General features: G+C 50.8%; 10 protein-coding genes across 11 annotated transcripts; 8 read left to right on the forward strand and 2 right to left on the reverse strand.

Moving 5' to 3' along the window:
* The first annotated feature begins 1,371 nt into the window (after positions 1 to 1,371).
* Positions 1,372 to 2,844, forward strand: PV06_01961 (uncharacterized protein). The gene is made up of 2 exons (XM_016402599.1): positions 1,372 to 1,941; positions 1,990 to 2,844. Exons 1-2 carry the CDS (start codon positions 1,622 to 1,624, stop codon positions 2,492 to 2,494), a joined length of 825 nt encoding a protein of 274 aa, XP_016266496.1. The 5' UTR covers positions 1,372 to 1,621; the 3' UTR covers positions 2,495 to 2,844.
* Positions 2,845 to 3,264: 420 nt separating this feature from the next.
* Positions 3,265 to 5,243, forward strand: PV06_01962 (uncharacterized protein). Its single transcript, XM_016402600.1, has 2 exons — positions 3,265 to 3,767; positions 3,820 to 5,243. Exons 1-2 carry the CDS (start codon positions 3,594 to 3,596, stop codon positions 5,131 to 5,133), a joined length of 1,488 nt encoding a protein of 495 aa, XP_016266497.1. The 5' UTR covers positions 3,265 to 3,593; the 3' UTR covers positions 5,134 to 5,243.
* A 184-nt stretch (positions 5,244 to 5,427) lies between these two features.
* On the forward strand, positions 5,428 to 7,180 carry PV06_01963 (uncharacterized protein; the record flags this gene model as incomplete). The annotated part of the gene is made up of 4 exons (XM_016402601.1): positions 5,428 to 6,276; positions 6,321 to 6,480; positions 6,527 to 7,102; positions 7,155 to 7,180. 4 exons carry the CDS (start codon positions 5,428 to 5,430, stop codon positions 7,178 to 7,180), a joined length of 1,611 nt encoding a protein of 536 aa, XP_016266498.1.
* A 1,386-nt stretch (positions 7,181 to 8,566) lies between these two features.
* PV06_01964 (uncharacterized protein) lies at positions 8,567 to 10,183 on the forward strand (the record flags this gene model as incomplete). The annotated part of the gene is made up of 1 exon (XM_016402602.1): positions 8,567 to 10,183. The coding sequence occupies one exon, from the start codon at positions 8,567 to 8,569 to the stop codon at positions 10,181 to 10,183; it is 1,617 nt and encodes a 538-aa protein (XP_016266499.1).
* A 1,076-nt stretch (positions 10,184 to 11,259) lies between these two features.
* On the forward strand, positions 11,260 to 13,103 carry PV06_01965 (uncharacterized protein). Its single transcript, XM_016402603.1, has 3 exons — positions 11,260 to 11,654; positions 11,726 to 11,742; positions 11,829 to 13,103. The coding sequence occupies exons 1-3, from the start codon at positions 11,514 to 11,516 to the stop codon at positions 12,772 to 12,774; spliced, it is 1,104 nt and encodes a 367-aa protein (XP_016266500.1). The 5' UTR covers positions 11,260 to 11,513; the 3' UTR covers positions 12,775 to 13,103.
* Positions 13,054 to 14,099, reverse strand: PV06_01966 (uncharacterized protein; the record flags this gene model as incomplete). Its single annotated transcript, XM_016402604.1, has 1 exon — positions 13,054 to 14,099. The coding sequence occupies one exon, from the start codon at positions 14,097 to 14,099 to the stop codon at positions 13,092 to 13,094; it is 1,008 nt and encodes a 335-aa protein (XP_016266501.1). The 3' UTR covers positions 13,054 to 13,091.
* Positions 14,100 to 14,492: 393 nt separating this feature from the next.
* PV06_01967 (60S acidic ribosomal protein P1) lies at positions 14,493 to 15,437 on the forward strand. The gene is made up of 3 exons (XM_016402605.1): positions 14,493 to 14,644; positions 14,747 to 14,969; positions 15,023 to 15,437. Exons 1-3 carry the CDS (start codon positions 14,576 to 14,578, stop codon positions 15,067 to 15,069), a joined length of 339 nt encoding a protein of 112 aa, XP_016266502.1. The 5' UTR covers positions 14,493 to 14,575; the 3' UTR covers positions 15,070 to 15,437.
* Positions 15,438 to 16,014: 577 nt separating this feature from the next.
* PV06_01968 (uncharacterized protein) lies at positions 16,015 to 17,311 on the forward strand (the record flags this gene model as incomplete). Its single annotated transcript, XM_016402606.1, has 1 exon — positions 16,015 to 17,311. One exon carries the CDS (start codon positions 16,015 to 16,017, stop codon positions 17,251 to 17,253), a length of 1,239 nt encoding a protein of 412 aa, XP_016266503.1. The 3' UTR covers positions 17,254 to 17,311.
* A 1,966-nt stretch (positions 17,312 to 19,277) lies between these two features.
* Positions 19,278 to 22,374, reverse strand: PV06_01969 (uncharacterized protein). The gene has a single exon (XM_016402607.1). The coding sequence runs from the start codon at positions 21,127 to 21,129 to the stop codon at positions 19,591 to 19,593; it is 1,539 nt and encodes a 512-aa protein (XP_016266504.1). The 5' UTR covers positions 21,130 to 22,374; the 3' UTR covers positions 19,278 to 19,590.
* A 1,053-nt stretch (positions 22,375 to 23,427) lies between these two features.
* On the forward strand, positions 23,428 to 25,108 carry PV06_01970. Of its 2 annotated transcripts, XM_016402609.1 has the most exons (3): positions 23,428 to 23,711; positions 23,817 to 24,203; positions 24,354 to 25,108. In XM_016402609.1, exons 1-3 carry the CDS (start codon positions 23,571 to 23,573, stop codon positions 24,822 to 24,824), a joined length of 999 nt encoding a protein of 332 aa, XP_016266506.1. In that variant the 5' UTR covers positions 23,428 to 23,570; the 3' UTR covers positions 24,825 to 25,108. The 2 variants fall into 2 exon arrangements, with proteins under 2 accessions (XP_016266506.1, XP_016266505.1); XM_016402608.1 differs by having other exon boundaries at positions 23,428 to 24,203.
* The last annotated feature ends 299 nt before the right edge of the window (positions 25,109 to 25,407 follow it).

Genomic DNA, 25,407 nt, shown 5'->3' on the forward strand with positions numbered 1-25,407 from the left:
TTTCAGATCCAGCTAACAAGAACAAACAATAAACACTCTTGGCAAACCATCTCTTGCTTGCGTCGCTGAGTCGTCGAGATAGATACAACGAGGGGAAGAAGATTGGGTTGCAGCGAGGGGTGCTCTCAGGTACTGCAGAGTGAGAGAAACCACAAGCGCATTAAAGGATCAGAAATCACAGGCTGAGTGACATTCACATCAAAAGAATTATCGACAGAGCGACAAGACAGAAAGGGAAAGACTGTAGGGAAAAAGGTGAAGGTTGAAGAGCAGACAAAGAAGGACCAACTTTGCATAGGGAGTCCAAGCATGTTTCAACCAAAAGCCTTACGCTTCGAGATAGCCTTCGTGCCCATGTACATTTCATCCGCCATCTACCATCTCCGTCCATTCCATTCAAAAATTCACAGGCCAGAAGCAACAGAAGAAGGGAGGAGCGACACAATAGAGAAAACATTGCGGAGATAGCACGTCCCATGAATACCTCTTGCTCGTGGACATGGCCTTGTTGGCTGCCTTGAGGCCCAACACCTGGAAATAAACAATTCCAAACAAATTCAAGAAGAGGCGATTTGCAGTGTACCAAACATTCCTCGCAACCAGCTACTGCTTCTTGGAAACCAAGAGCATCGAGTACAGCAGGGGTACACCAAAGTTATCTGTGGATGCAACAGCTACAGTGAACAAGCATGAAGAGGCAGACGATGTGAGGAATCTCAAGGTATCCAAGACCACCTAGCTATGAGCATGTCAAAGCATCGTCATTTGGTGTGCCGCCTCTGCTAGATGGCATCAGATCCGCGAAAAGGGATGAAATGATGTTGAGGAAAAGCTGATATCGGAATTGTCAATCCGGATGGATCCTTACAATGTTAGCGCCGGCGGACGAGCCACGGTGGATTCTCAGCTTCTCCCTATCGGCCAATTTTAGAAGTCATCAGCCTCAAAACTACTGACTCACAGGGACAGGGTGAGATACGAGATACGTTGGTGCTATACGGATACCTTGCAATCGTCAAAGGCCACCTGGTAAAACCATCTGCCGATCCCAAACACAGAGGAGACAACTGCGACTGATGATACTCGGTGCGTACGGAGTATCATGCTCACCAATTGCTTCTCCGCATTTTAGCCAAAGTACTGCAGGATCAGGAGATGCGGTGCGTGATGATCCTGCGGTCGATACACCGCCAGAATGGAATGGACGAATCAAACAGGTATGGGCAGGGATGGATGGCTGCGCGGAAGCAGTTTTGGCGTTGCCCCAACTCAGTCCCTATAGAGTAGCGTCCCTACGGAGTGTTAGGCGAGCAATGGCGCGGGGACCGAAGCTTGTGGCTTACGAGCATCCTCAACAATTGAACGCCGACAGGTCAAGATAAAGGATCAATAGCACACATTCCTCTCCTCCGTCCTACACTCCGACCTCTTCCGTACTCCCCTCCTTTCGCTACACCATCACCGCCATATTTAGGAAAGCTACAGTTCCTCAAATCTGATCATCGATTCATCACCTCTTCTTATGAACCCACCGCAAGACTACATAGACCATACCATCTACCACTCCATCCATTAGTCACACGATCTCAACTTCCCAACTACACACAAACATCCGTCCATCATGGCTGCTCCTCGTGCGTCTTCCTTCAAAGCGCTTCGCAACCTTCAACGATCCTCTGGGTCGACTCCGGCCAAACGGGGACTCCACATAACCGGAGTTCACGCCCATCCACGACCCATTGATCCTACTCACAAGACCACCTACATGCCGTGGAATCTACAAGACCTTCGTCAAGAATGCCAAAAACGCACCCTCTCGGCCTCTGGAACCAAACACGAGCTCATTGATCGCCTGGCTGGTCATGACAGCTTGCAGGCACGGGCCTTCTCCATGGCAATGAGGCGCATTGCTGTTGAACAAACCAAGAAGCCGGTATCTGGGTAAGTTGTATTTCTGCAATCGATATGCATTCACTGATTAAGAAGCAGTCCTTCCGAAACCGGCGGTCAGCGACACTTCAATACATCGCGAGAATCCAAAGCTGTCCATGATTCGTCAACCATTGACTTCGCCTACCTACCCAGACTCTTCGAACAGCAATATGGTCCCCAGCCACCGGAGATCCGAGTTCCCATTCTGCCAGACATCAGCTCACAAGAGGCGGAAGCGGTCCTGGAGAGATACCCCGAGCTCGATGCAGCTGCAGGAGGTTATCAAGACACGCAGGGTGCAGAAACGATCATGAAGCCTCAGATATCTGCGGTTGGCGATGCCCTAGGCACACCGGCCAGTGCGATGAGCGACTTACATGATGGTCATCATGATAAAGAAATGTCGGTCGACATGCTCACAGTGTTCACCGAAAAGGCGGGCAACAGCGCCCAACAATTTGCCAATATGGTCAAAGACAAAGACGAGCAGACCATCCGCAAGGTTTGGTCCGGTTTTCTTGATGATCTGTTGGGTGGCCCACAGAAAGGTGCCAGAGCATGAGCTGTGCGGTGTCGCATGATTTCGTGGACGCCGACGCTTCGACGATTATGACTGCCTGCAGAACGCGTTGTCTTTCCCTTAATAATACGAAGTCCTTTTGGAGGCTGGGAGATGAGACCCTCGCTGACTTGGACATTATTCTTCTGTGCACTGCGCACTTGTCGCTCCCTGATATGTTTTGCTTAGAACGATCTTCCATTTCATGGTTGCTCTGCTTCCCTTCCAGACTTGACGCGTCCGTAGTGTCTTTGGCAGTCTCCACATTATGTCTCATCGGCTTAGCTGCACGAGGAGGCAGTGCATACAGACTATGTACGGAGCACATGCAACCTTCAACGGAGCCCCTGAACAAGTAACTTATCATTTTGGTGTCGAGAAGCACTCTTGGCCTGGGCTCAAATAATCCGGGGGGTAGCACCATCCGGAGGGGCTTGAACATATTGAGGATGATCATCTGGAGGTGCATCTGTATCTGAGAGCTGCACAGTCAGTGTTTGCCTGGATTCCCTGCTCGCTACGAAGGGCATTTCGCTCTATTCCCAGATGAGGCAACGCCCCAAGATTACTTGGTTAGCGAGAGGCTGGGTGTGAGGATCCGCCATCTGTCATTGGTTTCAAAGCCCACATTCCCAGGGACGAATGCAAGTGATCGTCAGGTACCATTCTTTCTGACCCCTGGGTGTTAAGACCCGCACAGACACAGCACAGATGCCTCGGAGGAACTTGGCATGGCAAAGGCTGGCGCTCGATGCGAAATGGATGTCCTGGAAGGCCGGGCTGTCAACTGCGGTCCCTACATTCAAGACATGCGTGTTGTTCCTCGTCTGAGTCTACAACCTCTACCCCTCTGCTCCCTCACATCCTCACTGCTTCGCCAACTGGTCTAGATACGTTGACGTGAGATCTCTTGATTGAGCATTTCTCATCTTTCTTTCTGTTTACAAGCACCGACTATCTTGCGACAGAATCACTCATTTGGCTGGCCACAAAACGAGAAATATCCCTAATTAATGCAACCACAGCAATAAATTGGACTGGCTCCTCGAACGAAGAAAAAAAGATCGCGACATCCTCAATCCTATGAGTTAATAAAAGAAAAATGCTCCTTTATACAACATGGCTTCCACGGCTGCTACTACTACCTTGCGTGTTCGCATTCTATCCATATCATGACGACCATGGAGGCAAGTCTCGGCGTTTCATTCCATTCAAGCCCGAGTCTCGCCCATCAGAGGGCTCAGGAGGCGTTACAGTCGACATACAGAAGATCAGAGTAGGTCGACTGGTAATTTCCATGTGAGGGGCGATGCTAAAGTGTTGAACAGACGAAGAGGAAGAACGACTTTACGCTAGTTTCCTCGAATAAACCTTCTATTCCCAACGCCATGGCCATTGACTCGGACGGTTCGGACTTTACCTATATTTCTATTTTGAAATTTGGATCTTCGGGACAGGATATGTACATGTTGATCGATAGTGGTTCAGCAAATACCTGGGTTATGGGTTCGGATTGCAACTCGAAGGCTTGCCAGATTCACAACACTTTTGGCAGTGATGATTCGACGTCCCTGCAGAAATCTTCACAAACATGGAGCCTAGCCTATGGTACGGGCGAAGTCAAGGGGGTTGTAGCAAATGACACTGTTAGCCTCGCCAACTATACTCTTCATATGGGGTTTGGGTTGGCTTCGACTGCTTCGGACGACTTCAACAATTACCCTATGGATGGTATCCTAGGTCTAGGTCGTCCCAGCTCGGACGCCTTGGGCACACCTACCATCATGGAAGTACTGGATCAACAGGGAAATCTTTCCAAGAACATAATCGGCGTGCATCTCCAGCGAGCTTCAGACGGCACAAAGGATGGACAGATAACATTCGGAGGCATCGATTCGTCCAAGTTCAGTGGTAAGCTAGGCTACACCAAAGTTGCAAACGATGCATCTTGGGAGATTCCTGCAGACGACGCCGGAGTCGATGGCAAGGCTGTTGGCTTCACAGGCAAGAGTGCCATCCTCGATACGGGCACCTCGTACATATTGATGCCACCGTCCGATGCCCAGAAATTGCACTCGTTGATTCCTGGCAGCACTCAGAACGGCGAAATCTTCGTTGTGCCATGTTCCAGCAACGTCAACCTTTACTTCACCTTTTCCGGTGTTCGTTACGCTGTTTCCCCAAAGGATTACGTGGGACAGGACCTTGGAAATGGGTGTCAAAGTAAAGTCATCGGGCACCAGGCGTTCGGACCCGACGAATGGATTTTGGGTGACGTCTTTCTCAAGAACGTCTACACGGTTTTCGACTTTGATAACAACCAGATTGGACTGAGTGCTCAGTCAAGTGCCAACTCAAGTTCTACTGGAAGTTCGACATCCACGAAATCCTCTTCGTCAACCAAAACCGCGTCGGCGTCACATACATCTTCTGCAAAGTCATCAAAGACTACGGCAGCGTCGGCTAGTGGCCGCGGCTCCTCATCGTCGTCTGCAACCCCTGCAACCTCATCTGGACCAGGCGACAGCAGTCCTTTTGGAAGTTCAGACAGTAGTGATGCTTCATCGGCATCGCGGACGGGCGTGAGCGTCATGTCTAGCGCCTTTCTTGCATTGATCATCGGATGGACATTGGTATTTTAATACTCGACGATAAGAGTATATGAGCGAAATTTGTCCCAGTCATAGCGTATATACATGCATTCATCGTAATACACAAAATGAAAAGAAGAGGTTCTATATTCAACACAATATCTGTCTAAGGGCATGTTTCGTGGTGTAACTCCAAGATAAGAAGAGGCTCTGTTCGGACTCGGGCAGTCAATGACCGAACCTCCGCTCGGCACGTGCACCGATCTTTCAATGTGAACACCTTCCAAACCAAAAGTTGCTCAACCTTAGTCGAATACACATAGACGATATGCAACTCCATACGCGATGACCGTTGATGACGAGCACTCTGATGGCTCAGTCAACGTTACACCTAAAGGCAGCCTCGACACTCACGCTCCTCTATTGTCTTCGACTGAAGACGATTCCGACCACAATGAGGATCCTTCCATAATCTCGAATCAGTCGACTCGTCCTACTTCTCAGAGGCAGTCCTCCCTCTCCCATCCACGCCCAGATGGTACACCGCGAACTACAAATAGGGTACGCTTCGATTTGGTCGAAGGGCAAAATGAGCCGCCTCCGGAAGAGTGGATGGAAGAGGAGGACTATCTCAGTTCTCCAAGTCAGCATGCACCGCTGCTCACAGATATAACTCCGCCGGCCGAGTCACCATTCTTGTCGGACTCCTTCCAGCCGGAGGATTATTTACCAGATGCTCGACCCAAGAGTGGGATGCGTAGTGCGTTCATGAACATGGCCAACTCCATTATTGGTGCGGGAATCATTGGTCAACCATACGCCTTCCGGCAGGCAGGCCTTACAATGGGAATACTCCTCCTCGTCGGGCTTACAATCACCGTGGATTGGACTATACGTTTGATAGTGATCAACAGCAAGTTGTCGGGCGCAGATTCGTTCCAAGCGACCATGCAACACTGCTTTGGTAACAGTGGGCTTATTGCAATATCAATTGCGCAGTGGGCATTTGCATTCGGTGGCATGATCGCTTTTTGCATTATCGTGGGCGATACGATACCACATGTTCTGGAAGCTTTGATTCCTGGGCTGAGAGATGTTCCCTTTCTGTGGCTTCTAACTGACCGGAGGGCGGTTATAATCCTGTTCATCCTGGGGATCAGTTGGCCCTTGAGCTTGTATCGAGACATTGCAAAGGTATGTCCCTCAGGATCGCCTTAAAAACTCGCTAACTATGGCAGCTTGCAAAAGCATCGACACTGGCATTGATTAGTATGCTCGTAATTATCGTAACTGTTGTTACACAGGGACCATTTGTCGATCCAGACCTGCGGGGCAACATCAACGGATTGTTTTTTATCAACGACGGCTTCTTTCAAGCCGTTGGAGTTATCTCATTCGGTGAGTCCGACTCGACTACTTGACCAGGGCTCGACTAACGTTCTAGCGTTTGTCTGCCACCATAATTCTTTGCTTATCTACGGCTCTTTGAAGACACCTACGCTAGATCGATTTGCGACCGTCACACACTATAGCACTTTTATCTCACTCGTTGCTTGTCTTGTCATGGCGTTGGCAGGGTTTCTTGCTTTTGGTGACCGTACCAAGGGTAATGTGTTGAACAACTTTCCGTCGCAAGGACATTTCTTAATTCAGATCGCACGGTTGTGCTTCGGCCTCAACATGCTCACCACCCTTCCTCTCGAGTGTTTTGTGTGCAGAGAGGTAATGAACAACTATTGGTTCCCTGAAGAACCGTACCAACCACACCGCCATCTGATCTTCAGCAGTGCTTTGGTTGTCAGTGCCATGGCTCTTAGCCTCATCACATGTGATTTGGGGGCGGTCTTCGAATTGATAGGGGCTACGAGTGCTTGTGCACTTGCCTACATATTACCGCCTTTATGCTATATCAAGCTAAGCACGAGAAGCTGGAGGACTATTCCTGCCGTCATCTGTATCATATTTGGTTTTGCTGTGATGACAGTCAGCTTGGTGCTGGCTATGAAGAAAATGATCAAAAGTAAGTCCGGTTCAGACTGAGAAGCTCGTTGATGGCTGACAAGGCGTTACAGACGAAGGAGAACCACACCAGTGTTGATGTACGATTACTAGAACTAGAACCAGATAATCAGCGGTATATGAATGACTTTTGGCCACCCCGATCAATGTGATGCCATGAAAAGGTCAATGATATCCCTCTCACACTTGGTCGCTATCTCTGATACGACTTGAGACATTTGGCAGGACATCAAAATTGCTCCGTCTGTGGAAAGTGGTGAGACCAAAGGCCACAAAAATGTCACTCAGAAGTTTGCTAGATCAATACCCGTTGTGAGGCTTTTACCGAGTAGACTGTCTCATTAAAGGTGTCGAAGGGTTTTGCAGGTCCTTGGCGTCCATTCAAACAATGATGCTAGACCGACTTAGTAGCACCAGGCCTCTGAGTGTCATACAATACGAAGCATCCCCCCTTTGCTCTTGAGAGGGGCTCGAGAAACGTGGCTTTGCAACCAGGATTCCGGAAAGCGTATTGCAAGCATATCTGGAACTTTCCGAGATAACGTGTACGACATCCGGGTGGCACTAAGCAAATTGCCGCAGCACCTAAGCGTCATCTTCATTGGTATATACAAGTACTCATAGGGAGTACAAGACAATCTCTCGCGCTGACGCAGCACTGGGACCACCCGGGGGTTCGACCTGTGGGCGTTGGTTTCTAGAAATGCTTCAGATGCTTCGACCAACGTCTAACCGAGGTGGCTTGGTAACTCGTACAATTTTTTCATACAGAGTACACTCCGTAATTCTTCACTCAATGACGGTTGATGAACAGGGACGTCAATGGATCCCCATAAGTGTCGGAGACCTTGTTTGAGAGTCAGGAGTCGATCCGCTCCAGATGACGCTAGAGCTAACCAAGTCTAGTGACGATCTGTTCGGCGCCGGAGGCAACCAATCAGCCTTCTCACCAAGCTTGGTACGGCTATTCTTCCTCCCCCTGAAGATGTGACCACCCCAGTCCACATCGTGCGACATCAGACACCCTCATCTTGCACACGCAGTCAATCATGTCTATCCTGCACAGGCACCATTATCTCTTTCTGTTTCATGCTGGATCTCGCCGGTCAGACCTGACCAAGGATGTCCCCGGGAGTGTCTGGCCACGGGCGAGTTCGCCATGCTCCTACAATTTCCTAGCAAAGGAATGAGGTCGGTACTGTATTTATCTTTGTTCACTTGTTCGCGGTTGCTCATATTTTGCATTCCCTTTGATCCCTTGTCGTTCTTTATTCATCGTTCAATCAATCGTCCTAGCGACGTCAGTCATTCATTTTACATCTCTGCTGGTCTTCAGTCATTCTTTTTTTTTTGAACGCATTTCGCACTCATTTGAGCGGGTTGATCCTGCTATCGCCAGAAGCACTCTGATTCAATCTCACACGACTTGACGAAAAACACGAAAATTAGAAAAAGCAAGAACAAAATGCATTTCAGGACCATAACCTTGTTGGTGGCCTCTTTGACGTTGGCACAGGCGCAGGCACGCCCTGACGGTATGCTGTACAGACGGCAGTACAGCAATGATACTTCGTCGCCCGACATCACCACCACCACTACGACCACTTCTCCGATTGTCAATGTTGCAGTTTCTACCAGTAGCATCGCAGCAACAACCACCACGGAAGACGAAGCTGTCGAGGTGGCCAGTAGTACAGGCTCTACCACTGCATCTGCGGAGGCTGCTGTTGTGGCTACAACTTCGTCTACGACCACCACATCCTCCGAGACCGCAGATATCACCTCGACCTCGACCTCGACGTCGTCCTCCTCCATGACCACGAGTGCTGCTGCAGTGACTACAGTTATAAAAACATCCGATTTATCAGCGAACACCACCACAGCCGCCGAAGATGCTGTTGTGACAACGACAACGACATCGTCCAGTGTCGAAACGGCAAAGGATGCCGCGGCCTCCTCGACCACCTCTACAACTACAATAGCCGCCAACAATATGACCTCAATCGAAGTCGTCAGTAGTTCTACTACCTCCAGCAGCACTAAGGCTAGCGTTGATGCCGAGAACAAAACGACATCTTCAATGGCCACGAGCACTTCTTCTACTGGAGACGTCAAGAATGTTGAGACAGCCAACTCTACCACAACTACCAGTAGCAAAGGTGAAGTAAAAGACATCTCGACTTCTTCGTCTGGTAAGGCTAGCACTACCCGCGGCGAAATGGAGGATGTTTCAAGTTCGACAAGCTCTAGCAACGAGGCGTCCATGACCGAAGCAGTCACAACAGCCTCGACCGGCAGTGCCGTGGTGGCAGCGAAGACTACGAACAGCGCCAAGATGCCTGCTGATATGACTGAAACCTCGAGTGAGGCTGTCGAAGTCAGCACAAGCGTTGAGGACAAGACTTTGACCATGACGATTGGCTCTGGGGCATCCGCATCTGTCGTCACCACGACGATCCGCCAGACGAAGACATTTTTTGTCACGAGCGTCGTGTATGCCACCATCACCAAGCCTTCTCCGACTGGAGCCGGTGCCGGTGCCGGTGCTGGTGCTGGCGCTTCACAAAATCAAGCAGTAGGCGTGAAGCCCACAGCAGCTGGCGATGGTACCACCACAATCACCATGATGTCTACCACCACGGAGACGGTCACTGTTGTACCTGCGAACACCGGAGTCGCTGCCAATGCAGGAAGCGCGTGTGGTGTTTCGTATGTGACTGTCACTCAGACCATGAAGAGCACCATCACTGTCACTGCTTCGGCCATGGTGAGCAAGCCATCCGTCGAGAAGCAAGTTCAGGAGACGTCTACCAACTCCGGAAGCGTCGGAACTACTTCGGCCATGATGAGCCAGCCATCGGCTGAGACCAAGGTTGAGGAGACTTCGAGTTCCGCCGGGACAATGTCTACTGCCACTGCCACTGCCACTGCCACCACCAGCATGAGCGCCAGCACATCTAAGATGGGAGCTCCTTATACTTTTGGAAACGGCACCGAGACCCAACCTTTGAACTTGGCGAGCTCCGGGTTCCTAACGGTTTCGAAATACGCCAAGGAGACACCAACCGGGCGAAAGCCTTGAGAATACGGAGTGCTACTCCATGTATATAGATGTAAACCAAGGTGGAAAGAAGGATGGAAAGGGCGGTGACTATATATTCAATTCTTGTACAAAGTATTTCGCTTGCATGCCAATTGTCAGGCTATGTCTTCATGGAGGCTCTGAATGGTTTCGATGCAAGGGTGATTGGTTTGTAGATGTGTAGATCCGGCAAAGATGGCGATTCGATCGACCAAGCACTCATGGCATGTGCTCGTAGTACTCGTAGTATTCTTCAACTTGTTCCTTGAAGAGCCGTGGGGATGTTCCAGATGGCTACGCTATGACGACATGTCCGTGCTGCCGGGAATGGTAATCCCCGTACCAGTACCCTTACTTCAGCTCCAAAGATACTTGTACTCATACTGTATAGTGCCTCCGTACCCATACGAGAGATGATGCAGGATGGAGGAGGGAATCCCAAGCTGCCCCTCATCGCCCACTAAACACAAGTAGCCTCAATAATGCTTGGGTGGTGTCGTACCAAGAAAAATGTGGCTTCTTTAGCGAAACGAAAAGATCGATCGTGCTTTAACTGCGAAATGTGTAACAAATCCCATGATCCCAAAAAGTCCATGGCAAATTCCTTGGTTATTGCTTGACAGAAGTCTTTTGGCGAGCTTACGTTTGCTTGGTTGCTCTGGTTCGTCGATGGTTATGAAACTGCCCCTCCAAGATACCGAGAGCCTCGCAGCAAGTTCTGCCCCGCAGCAAATGATGATGATGATGATGATGATGATGAATGATGATCCTCGAACGACACAAACATCCAACTTCTTCTTCTCTCTCTCACCAGATTTCTTGGAACTGGCCAGTGATCTCAAGGCGACGCCGACTGGGTCCCCAGAGCCACGGCGGTATCCGTCGCTTGGGTAAAAACCCTGGAAGCTCATTCATTCGTGAGTAGCTCGTACTACTGAAAGTACCTTTTTTGTTGTTCTTCATTGTTCCCAAAAAGTCAATGCGCTATGACGCATTTTTATGGCGTCAGTCTCCCGCATCATCCTGGGGAGAGCAAAGACGTAACAAACCCTCCTACTTGGTCATGCTCAGCAAGGCAGCTGGGACAGGAACCAGCTTGTTATATTATTCCCTCCCCTCTCTCTCTTCGTCTGCTTCGCTTGGTCCTTGTCCTGGTCCACAATCTCGCTTGGGAAAACTCCTTTCATTACGTGCAGACTTTGGTGTCATAACTTGGACCAAAGTCGAAGCTTAGAACAAATATTTACTCGTTACCGTGATAACCGTTTCGACGTACAACACACTAGAGAAAACAGAAGAACCCGTACCTGAAAAAGAAAAGCCATCCAACATGGAAACAGCCAAAAACGCAATCAACAACTTGATGGGTTACAACAAGGAGGAGGATGCCTCTACCACAGGCACCACTTCCGCTGCCGATACCACCGCCCACCATACCACAGATCGCACTGGCGATGATACTTTAGGCCACGTAAGTTTGGCTCTTCCTTCTCTACCACGTTTACATCCTGTTGACTCAACGAATACTAATCTGGGCTGCAGAATTCCTCAAACATAGGGTACGTCTACCAGAAAAACCCCCTTCCCAAAGGTGTCTCCCATGACCGTAAGAGACAAGGAGTTTCTAACTTTTGCTTGCTTGCAGGTCTGCCACTGCTCATCATGCCACCACGACCGGGACGACCTCTGCCGCGAACACCGGTGGAATGACTGGGACGCACTCAGATGCCAGCACCGGTGCTGCGACCTACGGAACCTCGACGGGTGCAGCCTCTACGGGTAGAGACACTGGCGCCACGACCGGAACGCACGCAGATGGCAGAACCGGTGCTGCGACCTACGGAACCTCGACGGGTGCATCCTCTACGGGTAGAGACACTGGCGCCACGACCGGAACGCACGCAGATGGCAGAACCGGTGCCGCGACTTCTGGCACCTCCTCCACCGGTGCCGACACTGGTGCACCGACCGGTTCTTCCCATACTGGCACCGAACACAACAAATCTGCCACCGACAGCACCGAGCACAAGTCCGGCCTCCACCTCCACAACCCTCTGCACCACCACAAGTCCCACGAAACAAGCGGCGGCGGCGGCGACGACTCGTTGGAGTCGGGACACTCCCACGCACAGTCCCCCAGTCAAGGGCGGGACCCGGCCGTCGTGGGCGAGGACGGGACCGGGAGGAAACTGACCGGCACCGCGGCACCGGGCTCGCACTCTGCCGTCTTTGGCCTGACCCCGTCCGGTGAAAAGGTGACGGACACCAAGCCGGGTTCGGGGACCGTCAAGCCCGCCACCGAGCTGGGAAAGTCGAGCAAAGAGAGCCGCGGTGGTAGCAGATCAGACGACAGGGACCTGGGCAGCAGGGACCTGGGCGGTGGTGACACTTCGTCGCGGGCGCCGGCCGGAGGTAAAGAGTTGGGCGAACAGATGCACAACCCCGCCGACCAGGGACCAAAGGGCCTGGAGCGGACCGACCCCGTGACGAGCATGGGCGCTTCGGACTCGGACAAGCCTGGCGCCGGGGGCGTCGGGTTGCACCAAGGCACGGGTGACGTCCGACCCGGAGAGAGAGGCGGCGATGCTTGAGAAGGCTCCCCCCCTCTGACTGAGGGAACGAACCTTGGGAATTTCTGGGTTAGAGGTCAAGAATGAGTGGACGCACGTTAGATTGGACCGGGGCGAGTGGTTCTGTGGTCTGCTGAAAGTGTTCTGACAATCGACTTTGCAAGTATCAGGTTCACGAGTTCATGTACAATTATTGATTCTTTTTTCTCCGCTGCATTGCTTTGAACTGGCCGTCGGGTTGGTCATCATCCGTCGTTTTGTTCGTATGATGTCAATGCAGAATCTGGACATATACGGACGGTCGTCGAAAGTTCTATTCTGTAGTGTGTGTATCAACATCATGTATAAAGCTTGTTCTCTCGTATCCAATGTCCGACACCATTCCCAACCAACTCATCGACATCGGACCAGTTACCTTTTCTCGCAGCATTTCGAATTCTAGTCGAACTCACGCCTTCGGTTTCGCCAGTTTCGTCGACCACGAGGTCAACTCTACTCGCCCATTCCCTCTTCAACCCATCGTCCTCCATATCCCCATTCGCAATCCCTTTCAGGTAAGCTAGCTGGCCATCGATGCTCGACAAATCGTTTTTGCTATTGCCGTTGCTCGTTGTTGTTGTTGTGTCCCTGAGATTCTTCGAAGGGCTATCTTTGTCCACGCGGACCGTGGCTCTGACGCGGTGCCGAGTGAGAAACGGCGCCAGTGCGGACAACGGAGGCTTGTGGTCGGGGTAGTACTTGGCCGTGAAGATGCGTATGAGCGTGTCGAATCCCGTGAGGTGGATCTGTTCGAAATGCTCCTGGTCCTCCTGGTTTGCCGTCGTGTAGACGCCCGAATCGTCAATGGAAGCGGCCTTGTCGACAAAGTAAGGTTTCTTGGTGATCCCTACGTCGACCACCGGCGGGTCTGTTGAAAAGGCAGACCGCAATTCCTCGGCCATCAGGGTCATCATGACCAGACGGTCAGGGAAGTCGGCCGGCTCGGGTGTCTTGTCGGCATTGACCGTCGCCAAAAGGAACAAAACTCGAGACTCGGAAAAACTGGTCCCGAGGGCAGGCTTGGAAGCAGAAGAAGAAGTTCCAGACTGGGCCGAGGACGTTGAGAGAAATTCTGTCGTCTTCAGTGCGTTCTTGACGAGGGCTAGATGTGCTTTGGACGGTGGGTTGAAGGAAGAGTCCAGCACGTAAAGCGTTCGAATTGGTGAGGAGCTCGGTGGTGATGACGAGGGCACAGAGCGTAGGACCTTGAATGTGCTGGAAGAGGACGAGGCAAAGTCTGTCAATGCTCGCGCAAACTGAGACCGGAGGGACTGGAGGGATTGCATGTCGATATCCAAGTTGGACATGGTAGCGTGTTTGTGCCGAATGGTACGAGCCTCTCCTCGGAGAACAGGCGCAGTAATAAAAGCGTGACCAAGAATCGAGTTTGTTATCGTCAGGATGAAGACAAGATCGCTCTATTGCAGTCTTCGAAACTCTTCTCACCCGGGTCTATTGTATAGCTCGTCGTTGATTAAAATATTGCGTGTCGTACTAGAGCACTATCGCACCAAAGGTCGGTTGTGTGAAGCAAGAGGAATCGGTCGGGTTGCCAGCCTTGCTGACATAAGAAGGATTTCTACCAAGGCTGTAACCCGTACTCGTACTCTATGAGTGCCAAGCCCAACACGTGACCGACATCGAAATCCCACAAGTCAAAATATCCTCTTGTGCAGCCCACATTGAACTTCTACCCTGCGCGCAAGGTTCAATTCTTCGACAACCCAACCCGACCACCAACTTCCAACAACTTTGGGAATTCCTCTCTTCAACTCTCGTCAAGATGTCTACCGCCGAACTCGCCAGCGCCTACGCCGCTCTCATCCTTGCCGACGATGGCATCGAGATCACTGTACGAAAACCCCCCATCCATGCTCGGTGAAATTTTGAGAGAGACGACTTCCTTTGAGGTTTTAGAAGAGCTTAACTGACCGGTTTTCCTCCGTTTGTGTAGGCCGACAAGTTGAACACCCTCATCAAGGCCGCCAACGTCCCTGAAGTCGAACCCATCTGGGCCACCCTTTTCGCAAAGGCTCTCGAGGGCAAGGACGTCAAGGAGATGCTCACCAACGTCGGTTCAGGTGGTGGCGCCGCTGCTGCCGCGCCTGCTGCTGGTGGTGCTGCCGCCGGCGGTGCCGCCGAGGCCGCCGCCCCTGCTGAGGAAGCCAAGGAAGAAGGTACGTTTCAACTTTTTCGTTTTGGTTTTTCTCGACTAACCACCATTCTACAGAAAAGGAAGAGTCCGACGAGGACATGGGATTCGGTCTCTTCGACTAAGCGCGCTTCGGTTTTTACGTACTGCCCTCTCTATTCTCCACGACTATTCCGAGACAAGACAAAAAGAAAAGAATCCTCCATACAAACCACTCTTGCAGTCAATGCACAACCTTTCCTGCCTTGTGTCTCCAAAAACGCTGGACTACTTGTCTCGTCTCTTTCTCGTGAGGGAGGGGGGACACGTTTTCTGCATCTCAAGTCCAAGGACAATTTGAACATTTGTGGATATCCAAAATGAGCAGACAAGAACTCGAGAAGAACGGTCCGGGACGAGCAAGGGCATGCTAAGACTCATGCGGACTTACACTCGAGCCAGAAATCATCTTTTGAGCAATTGATCCACAATGTCAATAACTCATTGAAAGAAACGATTCCAAGTTTTTTGTTTTTCCCCTCGCACGTCTCGTATGTTGGCTGTCGGAGACACTTCTCGGCCCAACGTACTCGCAACGCTCCGTGTTGGTACTGATGCCTTGTTTTGTGCGGTGTCCGATCGTGAACTACTCTCCATCAAACTACCCTAATCATAGTCGACCATTGATCTTGACTCCTCCCCCCAATACCAGGCACTTTCCCATTGAGGAAATTGCAAGGGTTGTACCTATTGAGGTGCTTCTCCAGCCGGGGTCTAGTGATCTCCCATGTTCTCGCTCAACTTTTTTGTCTTTCCCTATGACTACACGGCGGTCTACTGGTCGCTGCGGATATATCTGTGAACCTCCTTACTCGTCCAAGCCTTGTATTGCGAAAATACTTTGCACAAAAGAAAGTCCGGCTTTTGGATATCCACTTCTCCACTCATTACTCCAAAACTTGAATCAATATCATGTCTTCCCCCCCTCATCAAGTCTTGTACCTATATATCTCTACTCTTGTCCCATTGATCTCATGGAGCGACTACGAGTCTACGATTGATTCTGCTGTAGAGATCTCCCACCAACGAACATGACATTTACATATGGCACTGATCACCTTGAGCCGGCCTTTCAAGACCGCCCAGTCCCCAACATTGCTTATGGTCTGCACTTTGACGAAGCGGCGGCGCACCACGTTGAAAAGACGCTCAAGGCGAAACGTGTGTACATCATCGCATCCAATTCTTTGTCGAACAACACTAATGCCCTCAAACGCCTCCAACGTGCTCTGGGCGAGAAAGTCGTCGGCGTTCGGGTCGGCATGACCCCCCACACGCACTGGAATCAAGTTCGAGAAATTGCTCTGGATGCTGCGCCAAAGAATCCCGACTGCATCATCACCCTGGGTGCCGGCAGTCTCACAGATGCGGCGAAACTCATCTGCTGGATGCTGGCCAACGATATCACCACAGTCGAAGGCATGGAGAAGCTGGCCTCGGAAGGTCAAAACTTCAAGGACCCTGTTGTACAACACGTGGCGATCCCGACGAGCTTGTCGGGAGGCGAGTACCAAGCCATCGCAGGGGCGACGCGCGACGACGGGACTGATCGCAAACAACTATTCACCCCGCCCGAGAAGAACCCGTGCCTGGTCATACTGGACCCAGAATTGACCACGACGACACCCGAGAGAATCTGGCTGAGTACCGGCGTCAGAGCGGTCGACCATTGTGTCGAGACATTATGTAGTCTGCGATCCAACGACCGGGGTGACGCGGAGGCTGAAAAGGGATTGCTGCGCCTGGTGCCGGCTCTGATCAGGACACACCAGGACTCCAAAGATCTGGACGCGCGTTTCGAGACGATGAGGGGGGTGATCGAGGCGATGAGCGCCGTCTCCTCTGGCGTACCTCTCGGCGCCAGTCACGCGATCGGCCATCAACTGGGACCCATGGGAGTCGGTCACGGCGAGACGAGTTGCATCATGCTCCCGGCCGTGTGCAAGTGGAATGAAAAGGTGGGCGCCAACGTTGAAAAACAGGCCTACACGAAAAAGGTCCTGCTCAAGTCACCCATAGTGGTGGATTTGCTGAAAGCGAAGTACGGGAAAGAGGCCGGGGCCTTGGAGAAAGTTGACCTCGGTGACATCTTGGACGTCATCTTCAGAGAGATGGGGATGCCACGAACACTCAAGGACGTCGGTGTTGGAAAGGACAAGTTGGATGCCCTGGCGACAAACAGCTTGACGGACCATTGGATCAAAACGAACGCAAAGCCGATCACGGAAAAGGAACAAGTCATGGAAATTCTACAGATGGTGGTGGAGTGAGAAGCACAGACGCACGGGGTTGAACTTTGGTTGAGCGTGTGCACAGCGCAAGTGGGCCAGTTCTGTACGCACGTGTGATGGAGTGTAGGATTCACCTGTACACTGAAAAACGGTTCAATGAATCTCGAACCAGAACTTTGCATAATCTCGTAGACCAAGATGGGTGTTGTTGGTCCTATTACGACACGATTGTCTTGCTTGAGGTTTATGATATAGCGAATCGACCCTTGTGAAAGAAATGACATGATTCATGATGGACTCTGTGCGTTTCAAATATCACCCAGTCCAGATCCACTCGATTCTAGACTTTGTTCGTTTCGAAAAGACATCAAAATGACCCCATGGTCGTGTACGGAGTAGTAGTTGGTCGTGATATACAATGATTCATAACCTCGGTATTAGGTGAACACAAACAGCCTTTTTACTCCAAATCGTGAGACTCAAAACTCAGCTTTACCTCAACCAAGGAATACAGAATACAAAGGTTCTGATACATTATTTATTTACTACCATGAACTCTTGATGTTCTTCCCCGGGGTTCGGAGCAATCGATCATTGACGGCTTTTTCTTTCAACATACAAAGAGACAAGTAGACTGTTGCCGTCAGAAAGCACACGAGGATATATATGTACAAATATATCCAGCCATAAACATAACGAGAGTGACGTGACCCAGTCAAGTCCAGCAATGTCTCCTCCTACCACGAGACAAAACCTATACCCAGGCGAAGAATTGTCGGTCATCAACGACGCACCATGTATAACGTACTTTCGCAGGGGGGCTGGTGGTGGTGGTGATGACGACCCGTCGACAAGACCTCTCGTGGTCTTGATCCCCGGGGCTGCACACCTCGCTCGAGTCTTTTACGGTGGCCACGAGGGTCATGACGAGTGCGACTTTTTGGCCCACTGGTTGACGACAAGACCACAGAACTACCACTTTCTGGCCGTTTCTTACCCCATAGACACGAGCCCGGACACGAGCGTCATGCCCACCACCGACCCTGGAATGACGGTTTCACAATGGGGAGAACAGGCCGTGGAGGCCACCAAAAGGACCATCCGACGACAAAACTTGGGCGGCACCGTCATACTCGTCTTTTGGAGCATGGGTGGGAAAATTTTACAACCGTTTTGTCTGGCGGCCCAGGCACAAAACATCGTCATATCCTTCGCCGTGCCTTTGGTGGCCACCCCGGCCGTACGAGGTATCAGGGACAGACCGGTCCTGACGCCGAGTCCGACCACCGGTTACGCGACCCCGGCCGCCGGACTTTCCGAGTCGTACTTCGTGATGCAGTTGCACGAACAGAATGCACTTCACGGCGACAGAATCATCATCCCGGACGAGATCTACAGGCGTGAATATTTGGGTGGTTTCCCGGTCGGTCTCGGTTGTTACGGCGTCAGGTGGTCCGGAAAGTCGCAACGTCGACAAGAAGAGGAAAAGGGTCGTCATTCGTTTGTGGACGATCCAGATATTGGTTACGAAGTTGCCGATCGATTCCCTCTCGGGAAATTACCTCTGATGTGTCCGATATCATGTTCGAGTCCGGTGGACCTGAGACATTCCGTCGCCGACAAGTACACTTGGGGTTTCCTCTTGACCTATAAACTCTTGGGCGGTATTTCACCTTCGAAAAAGCTCGCCCTCCAGCGGACGGATACCGAGGACCAGAAGGAAAAGGGAAAACGACTCACCCGGTTCATCCATGCCGCACCGGAAACCTTGTCGGCAACCGTCGAAGGGGGTCATCATTTCTTCATCGGCGTCGACGGGGCTAGGAGGACGGCGGAGCTCATCAAGGATTTCGAAACGAGAGTGACCGAGTTTCAAAGAGATCTGGAGGAGTTGTTGGCCTAAACACCATACGACACATCTCAGACTGACCGACACAAGAGAGCCAAGAATGGTAAACTTGAACGACCGACATGAGACACACACAAATATGGATAAAAGGACGCATGACACAAAGACTAAAGACTAAACATCAAAGACACAAGTATCAGAAGCAAGCGTACGTGGCCATAAAAAATGATTGGAGTTTCATATGAATATCATCGTCATTGCTCTGTCATACTTGTATTCGATACTGAGGAGGAACCAAACAAAAAAGACTACGTATCAGCCGCAAAGCTCACATATATTACTTTGAGCTTCAAGTCACAGGCACATGCTTCTTATTTCCAGGAAACCCCCCGAGTAGGCAATGTTTGTATGACCCGAACACCCAAACACCGACACCGAACGCCTTGCGTATTGCCATAAAGAAGAAAGGAAAAGGAAAAGGAAGCAAGTGAGATAGCACCAAACCGTCAAACCCCCAAAGTCTGGGTCTAATCGTCCCACTTGATAAAAGTCTTGGATTCCAACCACCTGCCGGCCTTGACGACCAACTCGTCGATCCGGGTGAAGTAATCTGCGGCCCAGATGATGACCAAGGCGGTGAAAAGCTCACCCAGAGCACCGGACCAGTAGCTCTGGGTACCAAAGTGCCGCTTCTGCCAGGGGTCCACGATCGGCATATACAGCGCCCAGTTGATGGTGTTGTGCATGGCGTACACGCCGAACGAGATGTCGCCGAGATACTGGGAGAAGCCCCACTCGAAGGGAATCTGGAGCATGCGACAATTGTCCAAGGCGAAGACGAAGATGGCGGCACCGATGCCGAGCCAAAAGTGTTCTCCCAATTCGGCGATGTACCAGTAGGGGATGAGATCTTCGAAGAAACCCCACGGCCACCAGTCCCGGTTGTAGTGACCGTCGTACGGCGCGGGCTGTCCCATCAAGAACATACCGATGATGAGCAGGACGAGGCAGCCCACGATCTTCAAATACTTGCGGTAGTTTCTGTGGGTTTGTGGCTTCTCCGACACCTCGGGCAATTCGTCCTGCTCCTGTTGTGGGAGTCGGATCTTCTGAAGCCGTTCGGGGTGACGATCGAATTGGTAGTCGGCGATCAACATGCCGTACATGAACAGGGCGACGTAGATGATGCCCCACCAGTAACAGAGACCGATGACGACCCAGGCGAAGAGCCTCCGGCCAAACGTCGCCATGTAGCAGGCCGCGGCGATGAACCAAAACACGGCCATGCTGCCTCGGAATTCGACGGGGATGGTCCACATCTGGTCGAGGTAGTGGGTGCGGAAGACGTCGCCATACCAAAAGCCCTTGATGTCGCCGAAGGGGTTGCTCGAGTAGCCGAAATCCCAGAACCAATCTCGCATTTGGAGGTAGAAGGTGGACTGGCGGTGTGCGGGCTGACACCATCCCCAGAACGACATGATGGCGGTTATCAGGGAGGCAACGCCGGTCGAGATGTAGAGTCGCCACCACCTTCGAAAGGTCGAGGACGCCAGAGCCCTGAGGAGCCCCGTCTGCCGGTTTCGGACCATCTTGAGCAGTCTGTAGCTGAGCACGTATCCGGAGATGATGAAGAAGATGTCCACCATGGCCCGACCGTTGAGGATCATACGGATGACGGGCTGCTCAAGGAGCCATGTCCTGTTGGCAAAGCTATGATATCGGGCCACTGATACGGCCGCCCAGCCTCTCAAGGCATCCAGGTAGGCTGTCGGGTGTAACTCGCTCTTCTTTTTGAGGCCACCGGGATGTACAAAACGTGGGAAAACGAGGACGAGGTATGAAAGGCCGAGAAGCAGTAGGGTTTTTATGTCTGTCGCGTCCCATCTGGTTGATGTTCGCCAGTCGGCCGAGATGCGTCTGATAGGGTCTTGATACCATTTAGGTCTCTCTTCTTCGGGGAGCTTTTCGAGATCGACTTCGGAGAGGTCGTGTTCTTCTCCTTCATCAGCGTCATTTTGTGGGGGGACATGATCAGTCAACGGTCTGTACTCTTCCATGTGTGACATCTTGCGTTGCCGTATACGACGGCGTCAGCAGTGAGAAAGAAGTCGAGACGTTCAAGCTTCATGTAATGGCAGGGATGCATCTTTTATGAAAGGGATCTGTGTCCCTGCGTGTGCGGCGAAGTAAGGGGATGCTGCTGGAAGCGAGGAATGTGCCACTTATCCACTGACAGCGTGTCACGGACGTGCCCTTGTCGATAGGATAGACCGTGCCTGATCGGTGCATGTTTCTGATAGGACCGCTATGCTGTAGATCAATCTGACGTGCGTGCCCGGGGGGATTTCCCAAACGATGAGTATTGTTATGCGACACTGTACCAGAGGAGAATTGATGTCTTGGGTGAGTATTCTTCAAGACCTATTTGCACGAGCAAAGGCCCTTGTCGAGACATGCATGAGGTGTCTCCTTTTGCCAGATCCTCTTGATTGAGTGTTGTTTCAATCAAGGTTCAGCGAGTTCTGTCGACTTGTCGACGCTTGGACAGACAAATATCCGTTGCGTGTTGTCTTCGCATAGACTAGACTCGACTGGACGGGCCGGTAGATTTTCGATCCAGTCGGAGACGCGATGGGTTTTGGCTAACGACAGTAGATCACCGTATCGTAGATTGGCAGCATGTGTAGAATGCCATGATTGCAATACACGGCGTTGTAAGGGGCAAGAGAAAGATGAGGAGTGGCAAAGAGTGAATCTGACAGCTGTCGTCTGAGGGTTTTTTACCGTTTTGGGAGCTCCTGGCTCGAGTCAAAATCTAAAACCATACCCCTTTTTGAGGGTTCTGACAGAAAACGTGCCTGCGGGAAGCACTTCAGCCGAGTAGAGAATTGCATCTTAAGAGACATGAAATTAGACATGCGGAGAGGGTTTGCATGAAGGGAATTGTTTGGCTGTCGGGTACATTCGCCCTTTGCTTGTTGTGTTCGTGGGGCGCAGGTTTTGAATATGTCGATCCTTAGATCCCTTTTGTCCTCGAACCACGACGGTCATAGGGGGTTGTCTGGTATCGACTGGCCATTGAAGCTTGAAAACATATCGAGCGAGTGTATGTTTTGGGCGTATCGAGTAAAGTGGAAAGCGCAGTTTATGCGGGAAGCTTGAGAAGACCTCTTAGATACCTTAGTCATCAATTCGTATGACAGGGAGGAAGCACGCCGGCTTGATTTGATTGTATCTTATATCATCACGTTCATGCCATGAAACAAGGCATCAGCATAACGCATTCTCTCGACCGCCTTTCGAGATGTACCGTGGGTTATTTATGAAGTAAACAAGATTACGACAAAATGCGAATACGACCTTTAGTAAAGACTTACCCCCCGCGGCATCTCTTCCGCTTTGTGTGAATACGAAGTCACCAAGCCGAAAAAACTCGCCTATACGAAGTGCATACGAAATACGGTAAACTCTGGACCATCGAATTCGGTCAACCTCTTGTTGCAAAAAAGAGACATGGGCAAGTTACTATACAAGTTTTCTCTTTTATTATGATTGTTATTGTTATTATTATTGTTATTAGTATTATTCTCTCCCAGCTGGGCAGTGTGATGAATACCCTTTGACACACAAGTACTCCATAGATACTGTACCGAGTACGGGTTACATGGACGCCCAGAAGTTCCTTCAAACATTTCGCAAGATGTTCCTAATTCTGCAAAGTGCGGCCTTGTCCATGCAGGTTCGAGATATGCTAGGCGAAATTTTTCACTCCAAACACCACGACATCTGATTCATGTGAATTTGTACCGGCAGCTTCCTGAGTAAACAAAGTAGGTAAAGTACCTGGTGCTCCGTATCTAACATTCGTGTACCGAAGATCATCCTCTTGCTTTGTACTTATATAAATTGCCTCATTGTCTTCAGACAAACTTCAGCCTAAGTACTGAGTAGCCTCGTATTTTACCCGTTCGACCAAGTGTTCAACTCGCCTAATAACTGATGGCAAGGTATGTATGTATTCGGTATTTAGCTTCAACACCTTGACCACCTACGGAGTACAACATCCGCCATGAAAGCAAGCGATATGAACGTACAAGGGTTCCACGTATCCGTATAGAGTAATCCTTGCTTGATCCCTAGTCTTTTCTGTCGCACGGGGGTTCTCTTGAGTGGGTACTTCTTCTTCTTCTTCTTCTTCTCCCCGTCCTGCATGTCGTATGGCTTCCTATGACTCCTTCGCATACTCCGTACAAGCACACTACCACCCTATTCGAGCCGCAACCCAGCTTTTAGTGGATGCCTGATACGGAGATATGCAGCAGTGGTGTTGTCGAGGTGTTTTTTTTAATTCATCTTTAATTCATCTTTAATTCATATACTATCATTCATCCGCGCAACTGCAAGTTTGCTTTTCTTCTCGTAACTTTTTCCAGCGTGATTGCTGTCCTTTTCTTTCACAAGCACATAAAACTGTAGCCACTGTCAATCCCTCACGCAGCACCCAAACATGTCTTCCACCAGTGGCAATGTCACTTACCTCCCCTTTCGGTATTGTTATGATGTCTCACCACAATGTCCCGTCGAAAATACCATCTACGGCTACTATCCCAATATTGGTGCCAATTGCTTTTTTGCGGCTTTTTTCTTTGTGAGTTCTTGGAGCCTGGCACAATCACAATCACACATTCCCGCCTTTTCCCTTGTCGATGGCCCCGATGGAGGGAATCAAACTAAGAACCCAAAAACAAAACAGATGGCGGCGGCCCTCCAGCTGTACGCCGGCATTCGTTACAAGACATGGACATACCTCCTCGCAATGTTCCTCGGCTGCATTGACCAGGCAATCGGATACATAGGACGTGTCATGCTGCACAACAACCCTTTCGACACTGCCGGTTTTCAAATCCAAATTTGTTGCCTCATCCTGGGCCCCGCGTTCAATTCGGCGGCGATATACCTCGTCCTCAAACACGTCACGCTCTGTTTCGGCCCAGAGTACTCACGCATCCGCCCGAAACGGTACACTTGGATATTCATCACCGGAGATTTAATTTCGCTCGTCATTCAAGCCGTCGGTGGAGGAATGGCGGCTACATCCATGGACAACCAATCTCGCCAACGAGTTGGTGACGACCTCATGGTGAGTTTCTCCCCGCGCCAAAAAAAAATCGAGACTCAATTCTCGCCTGGCATGGCTTCCGTTGTTCCCTGCGCCCCCCCTCCCTCTTCCTCATTCAACAGTGCTTCTTTTTCCTTTCCATGTCAGTCGGTTCGCTGATTCTTTCCATAGATGGCCGGCATAGCCTTTCAAGTCGCGACCCTCTCCTTCTTCGCCGTGGCCGCACTCACGTACGTCATCAAACGATACCGCGCACCAGCTCCTCTCCCCGCCGAAGCGAAAATGTTCATGGCGAGTACCAAGTTCCGACTGTTCGCCATGGGTCTCGTCGTGGCGTTCACTTGTATCTTCATCCGATGCGTCTACCGTATCGTCGAGATGGCCGGCGGTTGGGGCAACCCGATCATGCAGAGCGAGATCCCTTTCATCGTCCTCGACGGGACCATGGTCACCGTCGCCACCATCGTCCAGACAGTCTTGCACCCGGGATGGTGTTTCCCGAGGCTGTCGAGTGGCTATGTGGTCCCGGCGGCAGACAGTCACCCGGGGACCTTCCGCGACGAAGAAGGAGAGTTGGAAACCTTGGAGAAGACGAAGAAGGACGGTAATGACACCCCGGATCACAACCCGGAATTTTCGTGATTTTGATGTCAAAGAGTATCAAAATCAGCCACTTGTACAATTGTTCCCATGCGAGGACGAGAATAGATTTGAAAACATAACTGTTAGACCGATGGAAAGAAACATTTCTCCTCCTTTCCCATCACATTCCCTCACGTACTAGAAATGAATGGCATTGACAAAGTCGTCATTTCTAACGTCTACTACAATGTCAAACATCCGACTCATCTCATCACCACCTTTTTGGTTTGTCGATTTGCAGTCTTGTCCGGCGTCATGACTATAAACTTGCTCGTCTTTTCGATAGAACCATTATCATTCTGTAGACCACTATACCCTATAACGTCAGTCTCTTCTCGATACCCTTGTGATATTTCGTCGGACGTTGTGCCCTCAACACCTGCCTATCTGTCTGCGATCTATCGGACTTGTTAACTTTACGAGTACAACTACGTTCGATGACACAATCACGAAAGTATGAAGATTTGGGTCAACACCTCTTTTGCGAGGGAATTAAGAAAAAACTAATCTAAAAAAAAGCCCCCAAGAAACAAAAGAAAAGCAAGCACAAAAAGGAAAAAGAAAGCAACTCCCACAACGCAAC

The sequence above is a fragment of the Exophiala oligosperma genome (genome assembly GCF_000835515.1).
Source record: "Exophiala oligosperma strain CBS 72588 unplaced genomic scaffold supercont1.2, whole genome shotgun sequence".
Taxonomy (NCBI): domain Eukaryota; kingdom Fungi; phylum Ascomycota; class Eurotiomycetes; order Chaetothyriales; family Herpotrichiellaceae; genus Exophiala; species Exophiala oligosperma.